The 20,868-nt window shown below is 42.3% G+C and overlaps 1 protein-coding gene across 4 annotated transcripts in view; it reads left to right on the forward strand.

Moving 5' to 3' along the window:
• The window catches only part of IL18R1 (interleukin 18 receptor 1), a 43,918-nt gene that overhangs the window by 14,067 nt on the left and 8,983 nt on the right, over window positions 1-20,868 (forward strand). For 2 of the 4 annotated variants that reach the window (XM_086701433.1, XM_086701434.1), the window contains exons 4-11: window positions 114-488; window positions 2,239-2,482; window positions 6,375-6,540; window positions 10,664-10,814; window positions 12,988-13,050; window positions 16,672-16,792; window positions 18,509-18,648; window positions 19,806-19,967. In XM_086701433.1, the coding sequence (XP_086557559.1) occupies window positions 386-488; window positions 2,239-2,482; window positions 6,375-6,540; window positions 10,664-10,814; window positions 12,988-13,050; window positions 16,672-16,792; window positions 18,509-18,648; window positions 19,806-19,967 (1,150 nt within the window). In that variant the 5' untranslated portion in view covers window positions 114-385. The remainder of the gene's footprint in view (window positions 1-113; window positions 489-2,238; window positions 2,483-6,374; window positions 6,541-10,663; window positions 10,815-12,987; window positions 13,051-16,671; window positions 16,793-18,508; window positions 18,649-19,805; window positions 19,968-20,868) is intronic. The other 2 variants (XM_086701435.1, XM_025931771.2) reach the window with 2 other exon arrangements.

Genomic DNA, 20,868 nt, shown 5'->3' on the forward strand with positions numbered 1-20,868 from the left:
TGTAATCCAGGTTAGGGTTCTTCAAAGGATTACTACTCCCAAAAAGAAATGGTGGATATGTCTATCACAACACAGGCACAGATGTTTATGGAAGTTTCTGGGTTTTTTTAAAGACTGGCCAAAATCTGGAAATAATCCATATGTTTAACACCACTAGAATGGCTAAATTATCATATACAAACACAACTGGATACGGCATGGATACTGCATAACTATGAGACAAAACAGATCACTGCTACATGCAGCAACATGGATGCCTATCATAGACATGATGATGTAAGAAAGAATCCAGGCACAGAAGAGCACATATTGTACGGCTTTATGTGTGTCGTACTTCTAAAACAGGAAAATAAATTACATCGTTTTGTACATACCATCCTTTCGGATGTCAATTGAAGCTAACACTAACACTTACACCTGTATCACACCTTCTACGTTGAAGGACCGAAATGTAAAATGGAGCTTCTATAACAACCACCAAACACAAGGTTGGTGTTCAGTAACACTTGTACTTTGAGGTAGATTTGACATCCATGTTTTCAAAGAATACGTCTACCATTTGAGCCACTTCCTCTTTACATTGTGGTTAACAACATCGAATTAAAACCAAACAACTGCTTTGAGAAATAGACCCTAAGTATGAAGGAGGCATTTTCTCCATGCCTTCCGTGAAGTGCTCTAGTTAATTTAAGGATTCTCATTCTCAAAATTCAGTTAATCCTGTTTGTGGGCATATGAATTAGTGTGGGAACATGTGATGAAATATTACTCATTCACAAAAAAGAATGAGATCCTGCCATTTGTGACAACATGGATGGACCTAAAGGATGTTATCCTAAGCGAAATAAGTCAGACAGAGAAAGACAAATACCATATAATTTCGCTTATATGTGGAATCTAAAAAACAAAACAAATGGGCAAACAAACGGATCCAGACTCTTGAATACAGAGAACAAATTGGTGGTTGCCCGAGGGAAGGTGGGGCTCTGAGTGAAATAGAAAAAGGGGATTACAACTTCCAGTTATAAAATAACTGAAGTAAACTATAATTCATAAATTAAACTATATAAAATTATACTAAAATATATAAAATATGTAAGTATTTCAATATATGATATATAGAATATTTATTTTAAACATAGAAAGTATTATTAAGCATAATTATTTCAATGTATGATATATAAAATATTTCTTTTAAGCACAGAAATAAACTATGATTTATAAAATAAAAATAAATAAGTCACGGGGATGGAAAGTACAGCATAGAAAGTATGGTCAATAATATTTTTAATAACATTGTATGGTGACGGTGGCCACAGTTACCATGGCGAATACTGAGTAATGTATAGAATTGTTGAATCAATATGTTGTGCACCTGATATTATTATATGTTAATTATACTTCAATAAAGTAAAAGGGCACCCAGCAGCCACTGGAAAACAGGATATGGAAAGGGTCCATGAGGGCTGACTTTGAACTATCACAAATTCAAAAGGACGGGAATGATGACTCTGTTAGCTGACAGAATTAGATGAATTTCCAAAGCTAGAGTATCTGGGTTAGTTGGGAAAACGGAAGGGAGGGAGGCAGGGAGAGAGAAAGAGACAGCTTGCAAAAGCGCTCAAGGAGGGAAGTGACATATACCTGGATTTGGAGTGATATTATATTAATCAATTCTTGATGATCCACGTGGTAACCTGGAGAGATAATGAACTCACACACGCTCTAAGCTACATAGGAGCCCCTTAACCACCCTCTCTGTCTGCCCAGGAAATGGTTAGGTAGGCTGGTTGAGAACAGGCGAGGTGACACTTCTGCTGAGGCAGATGATGAACTCTAAGGCCTCCAGGTTTCTGGTTTTCATTTCTACGGAGACTCCCCAGCTAGGGGTGTTTGGGCGTAGATGTGGCAACATTGTGACTTCTGTGGCTTTCCTTACAAGGAAATTGTAATGTGTAGCGTTTTCTTTGAAAAGCTTACACTACATTTATCTGTCTTTCAGTTATGATAGGTTAAGTTTTGGTACCGTCCTGTTTGGGAAAATCTGTTGGAAACGTTGTCTTCCTTTACGTCCCGAAAGTGCCCTGATGTTGGAAAAATTGACCCTAAGATAAGAGAACCCACCAGACTGAGATTGCTTACAATTTTCTTACTAACCTGGCTTATTCTCCTAATGCATTAGGAAAGACAAAATTTACCTGTGTTTTTTTTTCCTTTTCCTTTGCTAATCTTATGAAGAAACATGTATTTCACGTCATAGCATCACTGCAGTGGAAGGGGAATTTTTCTATCTGAGATACTGCTCATCAGCATCTGAGCACGATAGTGAAAAAAACACCATAAAATGGTACAAGAGCAGTGGATCACATGGACGCATTGAGCTAAACTCAAGCAGTTCCCCCAGAATTACTTTGCACGATTATGTTTTGGAGTTTTGGCCAGTTGAGTTGGAGGACAGTGGATCTTACTTTTTCCAAATGGGGTGAGTATAGCTTCTCTTTGTGTTAGTATGTTTCGTAGCACCCCTAGACTTAGCTCAGCCAGTCACATATACAGCAGTCTGAAAGAATAATCCATGCATTTATTCCCCCCTACTCTTCTTCCAGCATGCGATCAATACTTCATCATTGGAAAATTAAATTAAATATTGCCCTTGTGTCTATCTTCTTAGTGATCTTAACGAAAGATTCCCTTAATACTTCTTTCAGGGGATCCTTACCAAAGGTAAGTAGGTATCAGATGAAATTCATTTTAAAACTCAACTGTTCCTGTTGTCTAGAGTTGCTGGCCAAATGGACTAAATTGGTGAAGCTCCATAATGAACATGCAGTGAAGGGGGTGGCCTCAGCTTCCTGGGTGATATCTGCAGGCTGAGGAGAGGGATTGGAATTGATACAGACACATCCTAGTTCAGTGTTTCGGGGTCTGTTGGGGACAAGGCAGTAGTGTTCATGACGAGTGTGTGGGTTTTGCAGCCAATCACAAGCCTACAGCCAGGGGCAGGGGGAAAGGCAGTGCGGAAAGGGCTTTGCACAGCCTTCGCAGGCCAGACCGCTCCAGTCTACGCCAGGACGCTCCTCATCAAGAGTCCTAAGTTCTGTGAAATGAGAGCAACCGCTGCGTCAGTGATTATCACTGAGCTGGGTTCTCTTTATACATTATTTGGTGAGGTGGGAAGGAGTAACTTGGACAAGCAGGGCTCTATGTGATGGATTAGTAGTGTCGGTGACATAGTGTTCATCTGGCACATTTGTGATGTAGTGTGCGTACTTGCGTAGGTGTGTATGTATACGTATGTTTCTATGGAGATGTGAGACTGACCTGTGGAAGATAGCTCAGGGCCAGGTGAGTCGTGGTGGTGTGCTGGCAGATGTAGTCGATTTCTGGGGTGGGTCCCGATCATCGTCAACAGTGCTGTTGAGAGTGCAGTGAGATATCACAGTGAAACCTTGTTATCGCTCCTGTGGTTTTACACAAAATGAGGTCATTTGGGTTTGTTTTTATGCATAGGAACTCCCAGGAGTCAGAGAGAACATTTGAGAACTCTTTCTGTTGTTTGTTTTGACCAGCAGTGGATTTTATGTGACTCTTTAAGAGAGATGATTCCAGAAATGGATCACAACTGGGTCTTCTCACACTAACGTAGAATGAATATTCACAAATGGGGTTAAAAAAAATCTCCTTAATCCTGACAGAATAAAGGCATGATTGAAGGAAGCATTCCAGACTGGACAGAAGGAGCACATGGAGGGGAAGAGACAGTTACCTACAAATGTCGCTTGGAGACAGGGAGGGAAAGCATTAACTGTCTTTCTGATATGGAAGGTGGGGAACACAGCCTGGGTTAGGAAGGAAAATTGGAATAGTCCAACAGATAGGCTGTCAGAGACGTGTGGAGAACCAGGAAGAGGGTGCAAGAGGCCAGGAACAATGAGGTGACTCAGGGGCTGTGGTGACGAACATTAAAGGGTATTTGAGGCTGACGAATAACATGAGACAAAAGTGATGGTATGAGGAACAGCCTCGACAATCGTTTTGAAAATAAATGGGAACCCACACAGGTTGTTTGGACACCTAGAGGCATTGAAGATGGGGGCTTTTTCAAATATGGTGCACTGGTTTGCCTCAGAGGGGTGTGTGTGTGTGTGTGTGTGTGTGTGTGTGTGTGTGTATGTGTGTGTGTGTGTGTGTGTGTGTGCGTGTGTATGCACATGCGTGAATGAGCCTTTGGAATTTTGTGTGGAATCCTTCAAAGACCAGATTCCATCCCTGGAATCCTCCTCCCCACCCCACCCCCATTAGAACCATAATCCTTTCATTTCTAGGGAGTCTTCTGCTAATAATCAAATGCTTCTGGAGACTGATACTTTAATCCTAAAGTCAGATAAAATGTTAAGGGGGAAAATCCACCAAGAAGGGAGGGGACACAGGAGAGAGGGGGTTTTCAGTGGTAGAGGGGAGGACATGAAGACAGAGGAAAAAAGCACATGCAAATCATGTCTCAATCATGTTCTGGATTGACAAACAGCAAGCTTGGCTTGGTAAGGGGCTTCAGAAGAATGGCCCAGAGCTTTTCAAGTCCCTTCCTGTGTGGCAGGAGTAGCTCCACAACCAGGAAGGGATGGCCTTGTATGAGAACACAGATGATCACAGCTTTGGGTCAGTTGGCCTCAGCTTCACACCATCCTTTGAGTTCCTCTAGCAAGGCCGGCATTTGCCTGTTCTGGCACTCACAGTGCGGTGGCGGGGACACGGAAGCATTCCACCAGTCGGGACTTCCTGAGTGTTAGGAATTGAGGATTGCAGAGGTAGAAAACTATATGGCCTGATAAGATGGAAATATGCATGCACTATCTTCCTCGTAAGTGACGGGATAGAAATATCTGGAAATAGGTCTCTGTTCAGCTCAGTGGGGCTGAAGTAGGGGAAACAGTAGACACACTTGAGAAGAAGATGATACCAACGGGATTCCAAATCCATCTCAAGGTCCAGGTAGCTCTATTATGTTCCATGGCCATTGACCTACTGCTTTTAACCTTCAGGACAAGCCTGTCAGCCCACCCATCACTTCCCTCCCAGTCCTGGTCAATCTTGTATGAATGCATACCCAAAGGAGGGGCCAGAGTCACATCGACTGTGAAAGCATAGTATTGGGCAGTGCAGTCCTGTCCTTGAGGGCCGAGCTGATGTGCGTTTGCATCCTGGCCCTGTTGCTACATGAAGTTTAGCTTTCTTATCACAAGTAAGGGAAATAGCCATCTCCATTGTACATATTCAGGACAATCCCTGGAACTCAGTGAGTGCTAGTCTTCCTCCCATGCTACCACAGATGTAAGAGTCGGGGCTGTAAGAGCCTGTGGTCGGTACAAGCGTGTCACACACACAGGACAATTTAACACACGTCTGTTGTATTTAGTACGTGGATCCCTGTAGTTCAGTTTAAACAAACATCAGGTTGCAAACATTTCCTTTCTTAGAAGCTCCTTTCTAGGGGCACCTGGGTGGCTCAGTCAGTTAAGTGTCCAACTCTTGATTTCAACGCAAGTCATGATCTCACAGGTTCATGGGTTCGAGCCCTATCAGGCTCTGCACTGATAGCGAGGAGTCTGCTTGTGATTCATTCTCTCTCTCTCTCTCTCCCTCTCTGTCTCTCTCTTTCTCTGTCTGTATCTCTGTCTCTCTCCCCCTCCCCTGCTCTGTCTCTCTTAAAATAAGTAAACTTAAAAAAAAAGGAGATCCTTTATAAAAACATGGTTAAAGTTGTTTCCTCTTCCAGATTACTAATTTTTAATCAGAAGGAACAACAACAATAAAACTATTCAAACTAACTTTTGCTCAGTAAGGCACATAAAGTGCTACTACAGCTACGGTGAGGGCAGGTGCTCCAGACCTGGGTTTACTCAACAGTAAGAGAAAAGGATTGGAAGAAACAGCCCAGAGAAATATAAAACCCAATGCATATATACAAACTTCCAGAAAACAAGTTCAGGAGTTTGTTTGTGGACCTCAGGAAACCAATGCCCTGTCCCATCCTGGGTTAAGAATCTTTGAACTTGTCCATCTCCAAAGCTCACTGAAGTTTTAAACATTTCTGTCCTGGTATCTATAATATATGGTATGCAATAGGGTGTTTGTGTGTGTTGGGGGGGGGTGGGTGTAGGGCCGCTAAGGTTCTTCTCTTTCCCCGCCCCTCGCCTCTGTCCCATGACAATTGTTACATTTCTTACTGCACAGGGCCAAAAGGGGGCAGGGTCTGGGCATCAATGAATAAGTCTCTTTATACAATAATAAGGAAAGAATTTCATTGGCTACTGAAAGGTGGTATTTGCAAAGTCTCTGTACTAATAAAATATCTTTAAACCTTTATTTCATAGAAATGATACTCGTAAATGGAAATTAAATGTCATTGGAAGAAGTAAAAGCAGCTGTTTTGTTGAAAAACTACTAACTAGTAAAACTGTAGAAGTTCAGAAATCTTTGCACGTAGCCTGTAAACATGACTACTTTCAACCATTGGCCAATAGAACTTCACTGTATAAGGTAATGCTTTTAAAATATTTTAACTTAAGACTTGAGGAAAGGGGCGCCTGGGTGGCTCAGTTAGTCACCAGCTCTCATTTTCGGCTCAGGTCATGGTCTCACGGGTTCGTGAGTTCGAGCCACACAGCAGGCTCTGCACCACCAGTGCAGATTCTCTCTCTCTCCCTCTCTCTCTGCCCCTGCTGTGTGCTGCACACTCTCTCTCTCAAAATAAAGAAATAAACTTAAAAATAAAAGACTTGAGGAAACAAAGGACAAAATTCCAAAGTAAGAATCTGATGGCTGTGGAGCATTTTGGTCTCATCACATGCAGGTCGCATGACCCCCCACCACACACACAGCTTAGCCGACCTCTCTGAGCCAGGTGCCAGGTGGGGTGGCTAAAATGAGCCCCTGCCCCATCCGAACTGTTCAGTGAACATAACACTTCCTTCTTCCTTGCCCTTCCTTCCTTGCCCTTCTGTTTTGGTGAATTGATTTTTAAGATTGCTAGCTAGCTTTGGGGTGCCTGGGTGGCGCAGTCGGTTAAGCGTCCGACTTCAGCCAGGCAGGTCACGATCTCACGGTCCGTGAGTTCGAGCCCTGCGTCAGGCTCTGGGCTGATGGCTCAGAGCCTGGAGCCTGTTTCTGATTCTGTGTCTCCCTCTCTCTCTGCCCCTCCCCCGCTCATGCTCTGTCTCTCTCTGTCCCAAAAATAAATAAACGTTGAAAAAAAAAATTAAAAAAAAAATAAAAAAAGATTGCTAGCTAGCTTAAGGATTTGCATTTTCTCTTGCCATGTATATTTACATTTTTAAATTCCATTGTATATACTTTTCCCCCTAAACATACGAGTTCCTTTTGTGAAATTGGAAGATGGAAAAATGGACAATGAAGTTAGCAGAACTCACTCATAATCCCACCAGCCAGAGACTTTAGGGTTTGTGTGTGTGTGTGTGTGTGTGTGTGTGTTAACATCTACTTTTATTTTTATTTTTTAAATGTTTGTTCATTTATTTTGAGAAAGAGAAAGTGGGGGAGGGGCAGAAGGAGAGAGGGAGAGAGAATTCTCCAAGCCAGGCTCAATTCTCCTGAGCCTCCCTCCAAGCAGGCTCCATGCTGTCAGCACAGAGCCCGACTCAGGGCTCGAACTCATGAACTGTGAGATCATGAGCTGAGGCCAAAATCAAGAGTCGGAGGCTTAACTGACTGAGCCACCCAGGAGCCACGACATCTACTTTTAAAAAGTGGTATTTTGGGGCGCCTGGGTGGCGCAGTCGGTTAAGCGTCCGACTTCAGCCAGGTCACGATCTCGCGGTCCGTGAGTTCGAGCCCCGCGTCAGGCTCTGGGCTGATGGCTCAGAGCCTGGAGCCTATTTCCGATTCTGTGTCTCCCTCTCTCTCTGCCCCTCCCCCGTTCATGCTCTGTCTCTCTCTGTCCCAAAAATAAATAAACGTTAAAAAAAAAAAAATTAAAAAAAAAAAAGTGGTATTTTAAAAAAACCTTTTAAAAAATAAAAAGTGGTATTTTATGCCTGGATTTTTCCTTTATCCTCTACAAATTATGTTGTGATTATTCCCCTGTGTCTTTAAACATTCTTCCAAATCTGGGATTCCATTGTGCTTTATACTTGCATCTAATTAATCCCCTGGTATTAGACATTTGTTAGTTTCCTACTTTCCACTATTGTTTATAAGGTTAGAATAAATATCATTCCTGTAACTGTTAGGGTGTATGTACAATTTTATTGTTTAATCGCATCCCTAAAAGTAGCATAATTGGATCAATGGCCATGAGCACATTTACAGCTTTTGCTGTGCATTAGCTGGCTCCTCTCTGGGGAGCTATGCTAGTTCAAAACACTTTTTTCAACCACCACTACCACACCAAGAAGTCGTACCTTTAGAACATTTAGAAATATGACATGCAGAAGTTCTGTAATTTTTAGTGTTTTTTTTCTCCATTTCTTTTCTTAATAATAAATTAAACATTTTTATATCTTTATTGCATCTCAGTATTATTTCTTTTGTGGATTGCCTATGTTCTTCAGCTGGTATAACTTGAATTGTAGGAGCTCTTGTAGACAGTACTGTGGATATTATATATGCAGTCACATATGTGTTACATACAAATGTACAGTATGCACATGCATAATATACACATGCATAATATACATACATGCAGACACATAACACAAATTATATTATTTCTATAGAACAAATGTGACTCTGTCATGGAAGTTGTTTTTTGGTTTTTTTTTTTTACATTTTTATTTATTTTTGAGAGACAGATAGAGACAGAGCACAAGTCGGGGAGGGGCAGAGAGAGAGGGAGACACAGAATCCGAACAGGCTCCAGGCTCTGAGCTGTGAGCACACAGCCTGAGGCGGGGCTCGAACTCACAAACTGTGAGATCATGACCTGAGCCGAAGTCGGACGCTTAACCGACTGAGCCACCCAGGCACCCCTGTCATGGAAGTTTTAATGAGCTGTATGGGAGAGTGATCCAGACAGAAGCCCTTGGGAAAGTTGAAGCCACAGATGATTTCCTAGAAACTTCTGTTTGCATATTTTGCTTGACCACTGTTTACTTGTGAGTTTTCAAGGAAAGCTCTTACCCACATGTTTTCCAAACGTCTGAGTTAGTCCTGAGTTCACTTGATTCTATTTCCTGTCAAGTGTGCAAATACTTGACAATACATATAAATTTGTAAGGTTTCATGCACTAGGTTTTAAGAAATGTCACCATGCGGATGTTTAAATGTAGAAAAGAGATCTATGAGAGGTTGTTTTTAGCTAGATGATTAACCACTTCAATATTCTCAGCCTGTTTAGAGATTGTGGTGTACCTGAGGGGAGGAGAGCAAGGAAGCTAAATCAGTAAACAACTGATTAGAAGTGAAAACGAAGAGACATTGATATTTTAACGTGCCTTCAAAAACACAGTTTGGGTTTATAAAAATTTGACATACACAGAAACAATTTACTGAGTTGAGGGACACATGTGGGTGCTTCACAAACCCATTCCTAGTGACCTCTGGGCCTGGCCCCAGTTGCTGCCGGCTTTGGCAAGTTCGAGAGAAGTATGTACGCAGTACGTTCTTCTTGTTGGCGTTTGCAGGAACAGCATCACATAGTCAAGTTTAGCAGTGTCGTTCCTGTTCTCCGTATCTGGACCTTAGATTGCTTCAGAACCTTTTCTATGGGTGACCGATGGCTCGATTGAAGAAGGTGGCTTTTTTCCTATTATTCATTCCTGTGACCCGTATGGAAATTTGTGACGGAGAGACATGTTTGTGTGTGCCTACGTATTTGAATATTCTTGATACATTTCTGATCAGTCCACTGTCTTCTGTGGAAGACATCAAGGGGGGTGGGTAGTCAGTTAGGTACTCAGGTCTCTGCGTAATTCTGCTCCTATCTCCACTACCCCTACCACGGGTGTTCCTGAGTACATGGGTTAGATTAAAAGTGTTACGAATGCAGGGGCGCCTGGGTGGCGCAGTCGGTTAAGCGTCCGACTTCAGCCAGGTCACGATCTCGCGGTCCGTGAGTTCGAGCCCCGCGTCGGGCTCTGGGCTGATGGCTCAGAGCCTGGAGCCTGTTTCTGATTCTGTGTCTCCCTCTCTCTCTGCCCCTCCCCCGTTCATGCTCTGTCTCTCTCTGTCCCAAAAAAATAAATAAACGTTAAAAAAAAAAAATTAAAAAAAAAAAAAAAGTGTTACGAATGCAGAAAGGTTTCACCCAAGCAGGGATTTTGTTGTTGTTTAGTTTTCTCTATCTCCTCCTTGTGCTCCATTCTTCCACCCTGCCCTCCCTCCATTCTCCCTCTCTCTCTCTCTTTACCCCTTCCCCTCTTTGTGTGTAAAAGAGCGATCAAAAGAAAATGATGGAAGCAGCTATAGTTCCCCCTATATTCTACTTCCCAGCATGTATTAATAGCCGTAATAATAACAGGTAATGGGACCGTGTTTCATTGTTGCTGTACAGGCAATGCCAAATCACTGGGATATCGACTCAGAAATTTCTACCTTTCGTCCTGTTTCCCTTTTTCTATAAAAGTATTTCTAAAATTTGAATCAATGTAATATGATACTGCTTTTACTTAAAATATTTTAACTTGATTTTTTTTTCACAAAACAGAACTGTAAAAAGATAAACAATGGTACAAACCCAGTTTTACAGAAGAATGCAGAGTTTAAAGATCAGGGATATTACACCTGTGTGTTTTCCATCCCTCATAATGGAAAACTATTTAATGTCACCAAAACCATCAACGTAACAATCGTTGGAGGTAAGAGGAATGTTAGAATTGGAAAGAAAGAAATGTGTCTTATGAAACAGAGTTTTCTTTCTTCTAACCCAGCACAGGAATCCAGAGGCAACTTATTTGGAGTCGTGACCACATCACTAGCTCAAATATAGGGTCAAATAATTTGGGCGTCACTCACCACCCTGGAGAGATTGGTGGTGGGGAGGGGGGATAGTAAATGACTTGTATGTAGTAGAATGTCTCCCTCTTATTTTGTATTCGAGTAATTTGTGGGTTTTTTTTGTTGTTCAGTGTATGCTTTCACTCAACAGGTATTTATTGAGGGTGCCTGTATTCAATAAACTGTACTGAGCATCAGGAGGTAAAGGAAGCAGGGAAATAAGCAATGAAGTGAGTTCTATACTATTCTCGAGGAATAGTCAGGAGAGGTGATAAGCCACATAGAAGTACCTAGTGTATGAAACCGGACACATCTGTGTGATGTTAGGGTGCAGAAGGAGCCCAGAGATAGATCGGAGTCAGGAGACTCTGAGCTGAGTTTAGAGGTGGGACATGACGGATGAGGAGGAATGCACGCTGGGGACAGGGTACTTGGGGTTTCCAATGATATACTTCAAGTTTTAAAATTGTTTTTAAGGTTTATTTATTTTTGAGAGAGAGAGACAGAGCGTGAGCGGTGGAGGGGCAGAGAGAGAGGCGGGGAGACGCAGAATCAGAAGCTGGCTCTAGGCCCCAAGCTGTCAGCATGGAGCCCGATGCGGGGCTTGAACTCATGAACTGTGAGATCATGACCTGGGCTGAAGTCAGACACTTAACCGGCTGAACCACCCAGGCGCCCCGATATCCTTCAAGGTTTAGCAGATGGCATACTGTCTTAAAGACGTCCTGTCCTACAGATACCCTTTGACACTACCTCTTCCCCGGGGGGAAGAAAATGGATCCGGAGAAAGATAAGCAATGGCAATTTTCAGCAAAATCACCTCTTGCCCCCTTGTCCTTGAATCGACTCATGTTCCTCCATACTCTCAAGGCCGAGAGTTCCTTCTTTCTCTGGGGGCGTCCCAGGTCCCGCTGTCCACTTATAGCAATTCCAGGCTTGCCCAGAGACTCTGAACCCCAGAGGAACCAAATCTGACTCACCTGGGCTTTCACTTTGCGAGTTTCATCCTCCAGTTCTCACCCACACATTCACCCCTCCCGTCTCAACCCTTCACTCTTCAGCATCACACTTTCTGAGAGAGCTCAGGTAGGTGAGGGCGCTGCGGGAGAGCTCCTGGGTTGCCTTTTACTCCTTGTCCTCAGGCATCGTGTTTGCTGAGGACAGGTATGTCCCAGGAAGGCTGCTCTGGAGGTTACTTGTAAATGCCCTAGGAGTGCCAGATGTGCTAGAAGGGAGAGTCTAGGTCATGAGGAAAGTTGCCAGTGCTGATCAGAAGAGTAACAAGAACTTGACAACAGCAATTTCAATGTATGACCACAGGCGCTCTCAGTGTTGTGCAGCTATCAGCCGTCCTAGGTTGTAGGAGAGCATTCAGTGGGAGGCTGCTAGGGGAAGTATTTACTTTTGAAACATTACTAGAGGGAGGCTGGGGTGGAGAGTATTATGTACCTCTGATCAAGGTCAGAAGCCACTCAGGAACAGAAGTAGAGCTGAGCCCACACATGTGAACACCTTGCAGGGCCAGGACTAAGGTGAGGCAAGTGAGGTATCGAGAGCACAGAACTGAAGGTGTGCTTCCTTTAGTGTCTATGAGGGGAGGGTTGGCACCTGAGAGAGAGTGTCTTGCCAAAGCACGGATAGAGACCCTGTGCCCAATAAATCCATCTTCGAGGGGTTGAGAAGGGCAGACAGAAGAAAGAAAGAGCAGAAAGGCACGTCCCAGTGACTTTGCATCTAAATCCTACAGATGCGGTTGTCCCTCCTGGATGAACATTTTCCTCTGCCACATAGCTGCAGAAGCCACAGATTTGAAGGAAACCAAATTTAGTGTGTTCCCTCCAGTTACATTAGCTTTGCATTGATGGAAAGTGAAACAAACAATATTAGCTGCAACCATTACTTAATGAAAATATGACATAGTGATGACTATTTAGAATTTTTGTTACATGGTATAAGCATATTGCAACAAAAACTTGTCTTAGAGAAGCTCAGTGCAACGCTGAAACATTTTCCTTTTCTTTTTTTCACTTTTAGATCGCAGTAAAATAATTCCTGTTCTTCTTGGACCAAAGCTTAACCGTGTGAAGGTGGAATTAGGTATATGTTGACATACATGTATTCCACATCTAGGAATGGGGTGCATAATTGAGTCTTCCAAGGCTAAATGTGATTCATGATTCACCAATATTGTGTGTGCATAACACATACCAGATTTAGTGAGGAAAGTTAGAAAAGCAGGGAAAGTATGCCATTGTTTGAATGTTGCCCTTTTTAGGCTGATGAAAATGAACAGTATGTTGAAAACATTATAGAACTGCCTGTGGTTTTTACATAGGGTTTTGGTCACCCCATAGTGGCTTTTCTCTAATAGTCTTAATGGTTATTTTTAAAGACGAAAACCCTATAAGAGAGCACTCTGGAGAAATGCTTCAGACTTATCCTGTGTTCTGAATATTTGACTGATTAATCAATGGACTTTGAATCAATGGACTTAATTGACCATCCAGACAGATCTTGATGAAATCAACATGTCCAGTTGAGTAATTCCTTTCCATAAGGAAAGGAGGGAAGGAAAAGGAGAAATTCACGTATACTAAATCATGTTTTGTATTAGGTGTTTGAAATATATTCTTTTTTAAAATGTTTATTCATTTTTGAGAGACAGAGACAGAATGTGAGCGGGGAGGGGCAGAGAGAGAGGGAGACACAGAATCCGAGGCAGGCTCCAGGCTCTGGGCTGTCAGCACAGAGCTGATGTGGGGTTGAACCCATGGACCCGAGATCATGACCTGAGCCGAAGTCGGACGCTTAACTGACTGAGCCACCCAGGCGTCCAGAAAAACATTCTTGAATTCAATCCTCCAAAAAACTCCAAGGGGTATTATTCCCATCTAATGGGTTAAATGACCAAAGCCCAGAAGGGTTCAGAAATCTGTCTAAAGTTAAACCAATAAAAAAGTGGTGAAGCTGGGGTTCAAGTTTCTGTTGACTGTTTCCTAAGCCCACACCTTTGGACCACCACCACCTGTCACAATCATTTGTGGGACCACAGATGCCCAGTGTAGCTTAGATACTTTGCCGTTTGTATTTGTGGATTGCCTGCTTTTTATTTTTATTGATTCCTGAACTTAGCTTTGTTATTTCTTTCTTCTCATTTTGGGCTTAATTTGCACCTCAATTTTCATTTGTTGAGATGGAGACATAGATAATTGATTTCAATTATCGTCTCTTGTAGCACATGCATTTTAAGCTCTACAATTCCCTCTAATCGCTACTGTAGCTGTTTCTAACAAATACAGGTATGCTGTGTTTTCATTACTATTTGGTTCAAACATTAAAAAAAAACAAAAAACACTTCCCTTGTGATTTCTTCTTTCATCTATGGATAATTTGTTCTTTTTAACTTCCAAATAGTTGGAGGATTTTCTAGTTTTTGTGTTGTTGTTGTTATTGATATCCAGTTTAGTTTCATACTGGTCCAAGATTGTATTCTGTATCATTTCAGTCTGATGAAATTTGTAGCAACTTGCTTAAGGAACAGAATGTGGCGTCTTGATGAATGTTCCCAGTGTGTTTGAAACAAATGTGCATTCTGCAGGTTTTGGCTTTATCATTCTGTAAATACCAATTATGTGAAGTTAGCTAATGGCATTGTTCAAATCATGTATATTGTAACCAATCTTTGATGTGTTTTCTTTATCTGTTAAAGAGATGTTAACATCTGCATCTACGATGGTTAATTTGTCTCTGTACCCTTTTGTTAAATCTTTGCTTTATACATGCTGAGGTCATCTTATGGGCACATACGTACTGATGCCTGTTGAACTGACACTTTATCATTATAAAATTTCTCTCTTTATCTATCATGTTACTTCTTTCCTAAATGCCTACTTTCTCTAGTAATAGACAGCCATAGCAGTCTTCTTTTGTTTGGGATTGGCATGTTTTATCTTTTTTTTATATCCTTTTAACGTTTCTTTGTAAATCAATTACACATGCACTATACTTCACGTCAACTATATATATTTGGATCTTTTTTGAAATCCAGTCTGTATAGTGTCTAGTCCATTGACATTTAAAACATTTTTTTTTAATGTTCATTCATTTTTGAGAGACAGAGAGGGGCAGGGAGTGAGTGGGGCGGGGGGGGGGGGTGCGGCGTAGAGAGAGAGGGAGACACAGAATCTGAAGCAGGCTCCGGGCTCTGAGCTGTCAGCACAGAGCCCTCTGCGGGGCCCCAGCCCACGAACCGTGAGATCATGACCTGAGTCACGTGCCTAACTGAGCCATCCCGGTGCCCCTCAGTCCATTTATATTTAATGATGGTGATCCTGTGAAGCCTCTTATCTTGCTATGTGTTTGTTAGTTGCCTTATGTGTTATTTGTTCCTGTTATTCCTCCCTTCCTTTTGGATTCATAAAGTATTTTTTCTTTCTTTCATTTAATATGATTTGTTTTCTATCTAGTTATACCTTTTTGTGTCCTTCATTAAGTTGTGCTAGAGGGGCACCTGGGTGACTCAGTCGGTTGAGCATCCGACTTCGGCTCAGGTCATGATCTCGCTGTCTGTGAGTTCGAGCCCCGCGTCGGGCTCTGTGCTGACAGCTCAGAGCCTGGAGCCTGTTTCGGATTCTGTGTCTCCCTTTCTCTCTGCCCCTCCCCCGCTCATGCTCTGTGTCTCTCTCTCTCTGTCAAAAATAAATAAACATAAAAAAAAAAGTTGTGCTAGAGACTTGTATTTCCTTTGTCTTCTTAACTCACTTTGTGCTATTAGTTTACGTATTTCCCTACTGCATATGTGATAAAACTCACAATAGATTGGCACTGTTATTGCTTTAGGTGACCAAAATTCTTTTATATTTACTGAGATACTTGTATTTTCTTGTACTCTTCATTTGTTCATGTAGTGCCTTGCTTTCGTCTGGGATAATTTTTTGTGAGTCTGAAACCTTTCCTTTGGCATTCCCTGCAGGGAGGTTATGGGGTGGGGTGGGGCATGCAAGGACTTCAGTCCTGTCTTTGTTGTACATCTCTTCCCGGAAGTGGGACTTTCTCCCCTAAGTACTGTGAGACTGTAGGAGAGACCCTTGAGCCTTTGCAGCCTCCTGTGTGTTGTCCAAGCCCTCGGCAATAATTCTGCAAGCCCGTGTGGCTGTCAGAATTTCCCCTGGGCTCTCTTTTCTCTGGGAGATTCCCCTGGTGCTGTACAAACCCAAAGTAATTTCTCCAAAGAATAAGATGGCCGGCTATCTCAGCTCCTCCTGGAAGGGCTTCTTCCTGGCTGCGTTTTTAGCCCGGCTGTTTCTCTTTGTTTTCCCTGCACTTTAATATCTTTCATTGCTGGCTAACTTAATTTTGTGTGATTTACCCATTTTGTTTTTCTAGAAGTTGCTGTGGGAGTGTTGCCCCGACACTACCTACTAAACTGTATGTTGAAAAGAAGGCCCACTCGCCACTCTAAGTTTTAATAATTTATTTAAACATAGACATTTGAAGCGAAACCAACTCATAGGCTATGGATGACTTAAAATTGCTACCTAATTTCTCTGCTTTATACATGTTTTAAAATTTAAAAACCAAGCCTATCTTTTTCTTTCTGAGAGGTAGCACTACATTAGCTCTATGTATTAAGTTAATATATGTTGATTATATTAATTTTATACCTTTGGGAAATCTGAGTCTGTAAGATCAGAATATTGGTTGTCAACTTTTACGTAGGAAAAGATGTAAACCTCAATTGCTCTGCTTTGGCGAATGAAAAGGATCAGATTTATTGGAACTTGTGGGATGAAAATGGAAAGGAGCCCAATGTACATGAAGAGAACGTAAAAAAAAATAGGTACGTATATGTGATGTATTATGTATCATGATATATACAAATCACATTGTATCATAGATCCATGCTATAAAAAACACCAGAGTCCTGAATGGCTGATTGGGTGTTTGAGATAAGTTTAAATTTTAATTTATAATTTATATATTTTATAATGATAATTACCATGCGCTAGGCTGATGGATTATGCAGAAATCTATTGCTAAGGTCTAAACTAGAAAAAGAAGGTCAGTGAGGTTTTTTAACATCGCCTTACTAAAAGTAGCTTTTGGTTGGTCAGGATCTGATAGGGATGGGCAATTTACTTAAGCATCTGATAAAAGAGGGATTACCTAGGCCATAGTTTTTTGGATTTTGAAAATTGTGCTAAGCCTGTGGTCGTTTGAGTGGTTTTGAATGACTTTGGGTCATTAATTGGTATTTTACTGATATACTCAGGTGGTAGAGAGTAGGGATCCCAAGGTATCTGTTACCTTAGCTGCACTTTTGAGGATTTTTTTCTGCTTTTTAGATTTAAAAAAATTCTTTGATGTCACGGCAACAACTCTTGATTCTTGCTAACACTTGTCTGCAAGCTCCTTATGATGCAAGGTCTGTCCACTTGCTTCTAGTAGGCACGTGACTAGTAACTCAGCTGAATTGCAGGGCTGTCTTGCCATTGTGTCTTTATCCTCAGCATCGAACCTCCCCTGGAGTTCTGCATTTCCCCCTTCTAGCGATCTGTTGCTCCTGTTTGGAGGGATAGAAGACCAACTCACCAAACTATCTGCAATGGAGCTCAAACTAAGCTAAGAGTAAGGTGGTCTTTCTTTAGAGTTATGCCTGTGCTTTTTCTGTCATCTGTCTTGGCTTCTCACTGGCCTTTTGTGCCTTACTTCGGGATTTTTCACTGATATGAGATAGTTGCTATTTCTGGATTGGTGACTTCTTTACAGAATCATGTTCAAATTATATTTGACACGGTTGGAGGCGACAGAGGGTGCCATGTCCCAAGAATAGAGGCACCTGCTGCTAGGGGTGCGGCAGGTGAGTGAGCGCACCTGGGGAGCGCTGGTTGACATGGTGCTTTCACAGCCTGTCATTGACGGGGAAGCAGATGTCATGAGCAGTTGCCTTGCATCGACGACAGGACAACTTGAATCTTTTAAGAAGAGAAAGACAGCTCGCTGCTAATGGTTGTCTACGTCATTTTCTGACATGTGCTGAACAGCTTAATTGGTATTTTTCATATGCCTGCAGGTGCATCTGACAATAGTGTCATTCTTCAGTTTGTTTTCAATGCTGAACAAAATAAAAGCGATCTTCAGGATTGCATGGACAAGCTTGATAGGAATCTGTATCTCTGCTGAACTATTTGCAGCTTTATCACAATCGGTGGAGACCCCCCCATGGGAAGAACGCTAAGCCGTTGGGCGAGGAGAAATAGGGGAAAATCATTGAGAGAGAACTTAACATCATTACCTTCCAGACATTTTCATTCTGGGCGGTTCACACGGTCATCCCCAGGTGGTCTCAGGAGGGCTGTTTCTGTCCACCCTGATGCTCCCCGGAGGAGCAGAGGTTTGTGGTGGCCCACACTCTGAGGACCCACCAGAAAGAGAAGGTTCCATGGAGCCAACAGAGCCACTGCCTTTGAGTATTTGTGCATATGAATTCCTCCCTCATGAGCAATGTTGCTGGCAATGAACAAAGCCTGTCACTGAATTGTTTCTTCTTTTACAGAACTCTGGACGGCAAATTGTATGTGTCAAGAATGTTGAAAATTGAGAATATCAATGCAAAAAATCTAAAATTTTCATATAATTGCACTGTGGCCAGCGAGGGAGGCACAGACACCATAAACTTCGTCTTGTTGAAAAAAGGTATGAGCAAGTTTTACTTTGGAAGTTTGTGGAAGCTTAGAAAGTTGCTGCTGAGGGACACCTCAAAGATCACCACTCCCTTCATTTTACACCCCAGGAAGCAAGCTCCCAAAAGGTGAAATTATCTGCCTTGTGTCACAAGTATTCAGGCTAAACTGGGGCTCAGTCCCCTGCCGGAGTCCCCTGTGCATTGATTTCATACAGAAAATGAAAACGCAAACTCTAATCCTTTGCTCTCAATCAGATTGCAGTCCTAGATAAGCACCAGGGGCCCAAGAGAGCAGAGCAGATATAGCCTGGAGAGAGATGTAGCTGAGTGTCATGGGGGAGGCAGTCATGGCAGCCCTCACGTACCCATAACGATGAGAGGCATGCTTGCAGCTCAGTGTAGGATGAGGCCAATGATACTAGGTACTGCGGCCTCCAGCCTACCTTAGCTGGGCGCTGGGCACAGGGGGCCCTTGCGTGTGCTCATGCACTCAACCAAGATTAGCTGAGGCTTCCCCTCTTGGACCAGTCCCTGGATCTGGCAGGTGGACAGTTGATGGCTCAGATCTGCAGACTCCTAAAATTTTTCACTGCCTACCTGATGGAACGTTCCAGAGTCACCCCCCTCCATCCTCCACCAATACAATGCAATCCAGGGCCATTGGCCCAATAGCTGCTCAGAAAAGGGTTCATATTATGGATGAAGACGCTAAGAATGAAGGGAATCAGTGACTTTCCCTAGGACACAAACTAAGTGATGGAACCAGGCTGGGAGCCCAGACGAGCTCAGCTCAGCACTTGCTCTCTCAAGACTGTGTACTTCCATTTATGTTCTCAACATACCAGCTGAGATGTATGTTTGGGTCCCTGGACATTTCACCCTGGTATCTTATCATCCTTGCCTTCCCCAAGTAGGGACAGGCTATATCACAATGCTTTCCATTCAGGTCTCTGAATATCCTTTTACACATTTTTATTCTTTAAAAATCGGAGTAGAAAGGTCAGCACTCCAGACTAAAGGCAGGAATGTGGACTAAGTGAATGGAATGCGTTGGATAGACAACTGGGATTAGTGCTAAATATAAAAACTGACAACTATGAGGTAAGATGGTGGGAGACACTGGTAAACCATCTTTCATTAATTATTTCCATTTTCTTTTCCTCTCTAGAAGATATGGCTGATATCCCAGGCTACATCTTCACCAGAGGAATGATTGTGGCTGTTTTGATCTCAGTGGTAGTTGTGTGCCTAGTGATAATGGGTGTCATTTATAGAGTTGACTTGGCTCTATTTTATAGACATTTCATGAGAAAAGATGAAACATTAACAGGTAATGAATATCACAATGCTGGATTTTCTTATCTTCTTACTTCATTAAGAAACCAAATAAAGAGGGGCACCTGGGTGGCTCAGTCAGTTAAGTGTCTGACTTCGGCTCAGGTCATGATCTCACGGTTCGTGGGTTCAAGCCCCACGTCAGGCTCTGTGCTGACAGCTCAGAGCCTGGAGGCTGTTTGGATTCTGTGTCTCCCTCTCTCTCTGTCCCTTCCCCACTCACACTCTTTCTCTGTCTCAAAAATGAATAAACATTAAAAAAATTTTTAAAAAGAAACCAAATAAAGAAACATTAATCTTCATTTCATTTTGATTATACTTCATGTGTGGTAGAGGTTTGTCCATGGGAAAAATTGATTTGAATGTAGCATCTCTCACAAATGTTGTCTTGTATCACCTTTTTTTGTGCTTGCTCATATGTTGCCAAAAACTGTTCTCTAATTGTTTTATGCACGCATGTCACGTCCTCCTTCATGGCCTGTGAGATGCTTGTGCCCATGAGCTGTCGTTATTCACACACAATCTGGGCATCTTAAACAATATGCACATTCAATAAACTTCATTTCAATGGAATTGAATTGTATTATGGTTCATTATTTTAACCTGACAAAGAAGGCTGCATGATGTATCTACAGGAACCCCAGACTAGAAGTCAAATGACCCGGGTTCTAGTTTCCTAGAACTGCCTGTTTTTATCTATGGCTGTTTCTGTGTGGCAACTCTGTGCCTAAGTTTCTCTACTTTTAAAGGTGATTTAAAGAAGTCCTCAAGTTTCAAGACAGTTATTGAATTATGTATACTTTAATAAAAAAGAAAGATGGCTACTGAATTTAAAAAAAATCAGTCTACCCCATTAAACTTGCTTGTGTGTGTGTGTGTGTGTGTGTGTGTGTGTG

This window comes from Puma concolor, chromosome A3 (genome assembly GCF_028749965.1).
Source record: "Puma concolor isolate L17-30 chromosome A3, mPumCon1.1.hap2, whole genome shotgun sequence".
Classification (NCBI taxonomy): domain Eukaryota; kingdom Metazoa; phylum Chordata; class Mammalia; order Carnivora; family Felidae; genus Puma; species Puma concolor.